Source organism: Thunnus thynnus, chromosome 20 (assembly GCF_963924715.1).
Source record: "Thunnus thynnus chromosome 20, fThuThy2.1, whole genome shotgun sequence".
NCBI classification, from domain to species: Eukaryota; Metazoa; Chordata; class Actinopteri; order Scombriformes; family Scombridae; genus Thunnus; species Thunnus thynnus.
The window spans coordinates 5,539,706-5,545,673 of NC_089536.1; the positions used below are offsets into that span (position 1 = coordinate 5,539,706).

The 5,968-nt window shown below is 38.6% G+C and overlaps 1 protein-coding gene across 1 annotated transcript; it reads left to right on the top strand.

Annotated features, from left to right (window-relative positions):
- Positions 1-33: 33 nt before the first annotated feature.
- mrm1 (mitochondrial rRNA methyltransferase 1 homolog (S. cerevisiae)) lies at positions 34-2,526 on the top strand. Its single transcript, XM_067576923.1, has one exon. The coding sequence runs from the start codon at positions 258-260 to the stop codon at positions 1,407-1,409; it is 1,152 nt and encodes a 383-aa protein (XP_067433024.1). The 5' UTR covers positions 34-257; the 3' UTR covers positions 1,410-2,526.
- The last annotated feature ends 3,442 nt before the right edge of the window (positions 2,527-5,968 follow it).

Below are 5,968 nucleotides of genomic sequence, written 5' to 3' on the forward strand. Positions count from 1 at the left end.
GCGCTCGACTTCCTGTCATAATCTCGCGCGCTTGACGCAGCTGGATGTCACATGTGCGTAACTCTGTAAGGGCCGCAAACATACCAGCTATGTATTGGTACAGTCAGTGTTGATTGATGCACAAAGGTAACACCGTTCAGACTTTATTAATCATGTTAGATACTGAGTGAAATCTGATCTTCTGAGGCAGCTGAATCACGTTTCTGTGGGACAGCTACACTTCCAGGTGCCTTTGGACAAACTTCAACTGTTTTAATATGTGGGTTTTCACCTTTGCACATCAGCACAAGATGCTACTTGTCTGTACTAGAGGATTATACAAGCCTGTATCAGTCACAGGAGAAGTCTCTCTGTTTGCTTGTTACCATAAAACACATGCTCTCCTGCGCTCTGAGGACAGCAACATCAAACCAGTAGTGAGGAGACGACGCAGTGTGTTAAAAGACTTAAACAAGCCTGTGGCATCTGACCATGAGAGGTCAGCTGTGAGTAAAACCTGGAGGAATGAGAAGCCAGGGTTACAGACGAGAGACGACTACAGAGTATCATCTGAACTCAGGAAACTGTGCCTGGAGGACTCTGAGGACTGGGAGCGGCCGGCGAGACAGAGGTCAACACAGGACTCCAAAGCAGACGACTATGAGATTGTTTTTGGCATCGCTCCCTGTGTCTTGGCGCTCACTCAGGGTAGAAGAAAGGCCCGTAAACTGTTTGTTAAAGATGGCGAGGCCTCTCACAGGGCCTCTGTGTTAAAGGTGTGTGAGGAGGCTCATCGGAGAGGAGTACAGGTCCAGCGGGTCAGTAAGAAGGATCTGGACAAGATGTCTGCAGGGCGAGTACACCAAGGAGTTTGTCTACAAGCTAGTCCACTGAACTATCTCACCGAGGACTCTGCAACTAAAAGAAAAGACAACACCACGCCTCTCTGGCTTGTCCTGGAAGGAGTTCAGGACCCGATGAATCTTGGCGCCATCCTGCGCTCTGCGTATTTCCTCGGCGTGGACAGAGTCGCCAGCAGCCTTCGCTCCAGCTGTCCTCTGTCCCCGGTGGTCAGCAAGGCCAGCTCAGGCGCCATGGAGGTGATCGGGGTGTACGGATATGAAAACCTTGAAGATATGCTGAAGCTGAAGGTGGCACAGGGCTGGCAGGTGGTTGGCACCGTCGGAGCCGAGGCAGAGGAGCGCCAGATTCCTGTCACCCGGTGTTCAGACTTTCAGATGACCAGACCCACGTTGTTGTTGATGGGGGGTGAGGGGGAAGGATTGTCCGAGAAGCTGCTCTCTCTGTGCCAAAGTCTTCTCACCATCCCAGCTGGCAGAGACTTGTTCCCCGGTATCGAGTCTCTCAACGTCTCTGTGGCTACGGGCATTCTGCTGCACTCTCTGCTGTCCTCCAGGAAGTCGACGTGATAATGACCACTGACCAAAGATGGAAGGAAATCAGCTAGAAAACTGAATCAATATGTGCACAATTAATGTGTGTATTGTGACATTTGAACAGTTGTGTTGTAAGTGAGTGATTATATCTGATGATGTACTGAAATTGAATATTCCACTGTAAATTTAGAGGATAAGGCAGGTGATATTTGTTTCTTATTATTAACAAATTCCATGAAAAGGACAAAACCAGCAATGAATTGATCCGACTAACAAGTATTTTCTCTGCGTCTGACGTCCGATAGCTTATTTTTTTGTGCCATAGAGCTCTGTTGTTGTCCAAAAACTATTAATGAGCCACACACTGTAGTTTATCTTGAGTCAGTCCCACATAGGGCTGCAGCTAACGATTATTTTCATTATCACTTCATCTGTTGATTATTTTCTCAATTAATCGATGAGTTGTTTGGTCCTTAAAATATCAGAAAATAGTGAAAAAAGTTGATCACTGTTTCCCGGAGGCCAAGGTGACATCCTTACTTGTCTTCTTTTGTCCCGACCAACAGTCCACAACTTAAAGATATTCAGTTTACTATGCTAGAAGAATTAAGAAACCAGAAAATATTGACATTTGAGAAGCTGCAACCCCCCCAAAAAAGACTCAAAACGATGAATCATTTATCAAAATAGTTGGCAATTAATTTTCAGCCGATCAACTAATCGATTAATTGACTAATTGACCGTCCTGCTGCTGGAAATACTTACTAGAGCACCAAATGTGTATTAATCCCCAACAAATGTATTATTTACTCCTATTTGAGTAATGTTTGCAAAAAACTACAGTGCCCAGCTGTTTCAGTAAATTATTGTTTTTTTAATCAAATGAAACAATATATTTGTAACCTTTTATGGGATTTGTTGACTGTAAGATAAAACATAGAGATTTATCCTTGAAAATGCTGCTCTGCTGCTCACTTTAAACAGCCACAGGATTATTTATTCTACCAGTCCTGTGATATTATTTATGTTGCTTCCACACTGTATGAAAAACAAATTCCACTGACTGGTTGTGTGTAAAGTGAAATGAAGTTAATAAGGAGGTCTTAACAGTTGGAATTTTTATTTTGAATAAAATAAAATGTGATCATAATCATCTTTGTACATACAGTATTTGTCATGTTTTCTACTTGTTTTTGTCTTTTTGTTCTGACGTTTCTGGGAGTTTGGGGGGTTTTAACAACCTGAGGAGGAGTATATATAGTATACAAATTACACATGGCGAGTTCTGAGTCTCAGATTTAACAGACAAATTAAACTACATGGATTTATACTCCTTGATATTGTGGAAAAAGGCTTTGAAACAGCACAGACCATCATGTAGGGGGATGAAACTGAAAAATGATATTCTAACAGTTGAATGAACATAGAAAATCTGAAAAATGTTTCATAGACTTGGTGGTATTAAAATCTTGGTGACAACCGTTTACATAAAAAGTGTACATGTATAAACAGTCTATTTTCTATGTGTAATTAAGAACAACTGATATACTACTACCAACAACCACCAGCCTTTAGTTTGTACCCTCATGTATCGTGTCACATACATTATATGGTCAAATGTGTGAGGACACGCTAACATTACACTCATATGTGATTGTTGGACATGTCATTCCAAAACCATCTGCATTAATCTGCTGATTTAACAGCCTCCACTTTTCTGGGAAGACTTTCCACAAGAATTGGGAACCTGTCTGCAGGGTTTAGTTCCCAACACTGATGTTGGGTGATAAGGCCTGGATCCCAGACCGCATCCCAGTTCATTTTAATGGTGTTGGATGGGGACTCTGTGCAGGCTCTTCCACACCACACTGGGAAAACCATTTCTTTTGGATCTGGACACAACACGTTATATTAATGTAAAAATGTCATAATTTGCATAAATCTGTGTGAAACCATCACATTGAATGATGGCACGTTACATTAACGCAGTTATTTGCAATTTTACATTTGCGCATTAAATGTACCATTTATGGTTTTTTTACTGTGAACTTTAACACATTGCCAGTTAATATCTTGTACAATTCAACAGCTCTTTTTACTTAGAATATATATTTTTTTACTATATTTACAATATTTTCCATTTTAATTGTACATCGCCTATTTTATGTGTTAGTGGTATTTTTCTCTTACTTTTCATAGGTACCTGTGTTTTCTCTTCCCTTCTATTTTTTGACCGTTATGCACCACAACACCAAGGCAAATTCCTTGTATGTGTAAACCTACTTCCTCAAACTGTCGTCACACAGTTAAAAACTATTGTCTAAAATATAATTATATGCTGGATTTAAGAGACTGAGACCAAACCATAAAAAACAGCCTCAGACTAAAATACACATAGGAACAAGTGTGTCCACATACTTTTGGCCATATGGTGTAAATTGGACAAACAATAATGCTAATTTCTCAAACCTCCAATCATAACACAATGAATCATAAGGCCTGTATGTTTCTGACACTGAATCCCCCGCTGGTTTCTGGCCTTGAATTTTATGATGTCATTTTATTGTTATGATAGTGTAAAAGAAACCCATCATCTTATATCTGGAAAGCTGTCAGTGTCCAGTGGTTGAGAACCTCTGGACTAAAATAGCTAACTGTATATAAAGTAGTTGAAACTAGCTCCACCTCCAGCAGCTACAACAGTAACATGCTGCTCTAACACTGATGCTTCAGTATTAATAATCTGATGATGTCATATATAATAATATATCAGCCAGAGGAACTAAACCACTATTTTTACTGCAATACTTTAACTACATCAAGCTCATACTTAAATATACTGTAATAAATTGCTGTAAAAATACAGCCAAATTCTAACAGTAAGTTACTGTTCTTTCAAAATACGGTAAAATACTGTAAATGTTGATGCTTTTTGGAGCCAAAACCAAGAACAGACATTAACAGTAGGCTACTGTAAGATTTGATGGTAAAATACAGTATTTTAATTTTTACTGCTGCAGTAATGGAGGGACAGAAGCCACGTGTAACCATCAATATCATATAATCATCGTTTATCCTCCTTTGTGGAATCAAACTGAAAGCTCAGTAACATCATACTGAGAAAATCTAATCTTGTTACTCAATTAGTGACTATGTTTAATTTTTGCTAACATTAAACTGATATAATCCTAGCAAACACCTGGCAGGCATAAGAGAGCATTTTCAGGTAGTTTTCTTCCATTGGAAGTTTGAATTACTGGTATTTAAACATTATTCTCACTGCTGCTTGTGAGTCTAGTTTAAAGATTATTTTTGGATGACTGTTTTCTCTTGAACTACACGTCTGTGAATGCTACCGATAGTCCAGCCTGGTCTATACCTACACCTTGTTTATCCCACTTGCATTTCATAATTAATAATATCCTTCTATGTAAAGTACATAACAATTGAAGTTTATTCAGATATGTAGCCAAGTTGATTTAGATATGTTATGCTGCTGAGCCCCAAAAGACAGAATATTACCTTAGCTCAGGTTGCTACAAATATACTGTAGTTTGTCACCAAATTGTACTAAAACCTAGGACATAATGGGTGATTTTTTTACATGTTGTTTTCATTGTGACTAATCCTGAGAAGGAAACGAAGGCCAGCCGGGGAAAATAATTCCTAAGAAGACAGACAAGCTCACAGTGAATTTTCGTCACCACTTTTCTGAAGAACTTGACGTCACTTCATAAAGGGAAGTCAGGTTTCCCTCTTGTGTAAAATGTTTTTCTCTCCATTTCAGTTGTTTCATTTCTCTTTCTCTCACTCTGTATTTGATTTTCATTCTTGGTTCTTTCTCGCTCAGTGAGCTGTGAGCCTGGAGGCCGACCGTCTGCCAATTATAACAGAGGACGTTTGAAGGCATTATAAATTGTTTATCCTTCTGTTTATTTGTGCTTTTCTATTTTTTAAACAATAGTTTGCAAAGCAGTTGCTGTTTAGACTCATAACTAAGTTCTGCTGACAGCTCAGGATATTATAATTAACAGATTTACATTAACCCCCTTTGAAAGGGCATGAACTTTGAGAATTATATGTCAAACACACTTGAATATACTTGATATATCTGAAAGCCTTTGAATAAATGTTCAGGTCTATAAAGCTCATCCATTTTTGTGCTAGATGTTAAGGGTTATGCATTTTTAAATGTAAAACTCAGTTGATCTCATTACTGGACCATTAAGATTGAAGACACGTTGTTATTTACAGTATATGTCTGCAATTAATTTTAATTTTATTTATTTTTACAGCATTTAACTGTTAGTGTAGATTACAGTAGTGGCATTAAAAAAATGTAAAAATGCACTGTAATTTACTGTAATTTTACAGGGAAATTTGTCACAGTGCAGGACTTTCACTTCTAATGGAGTATTTTTACGTTGCTGTATTGGTACTTTTACTTAAGTAAAGCATCTGTGTACTTCTTCCACCACTGCTGTTTGTGTATTTACTATATATTTACCATGCTATTTGTTAATAATTTGATAAAAATAGGGTTTTCCACATGGTGGCAGTATGCACAAGCAGAGCTCCCAACAAGCCCAGTA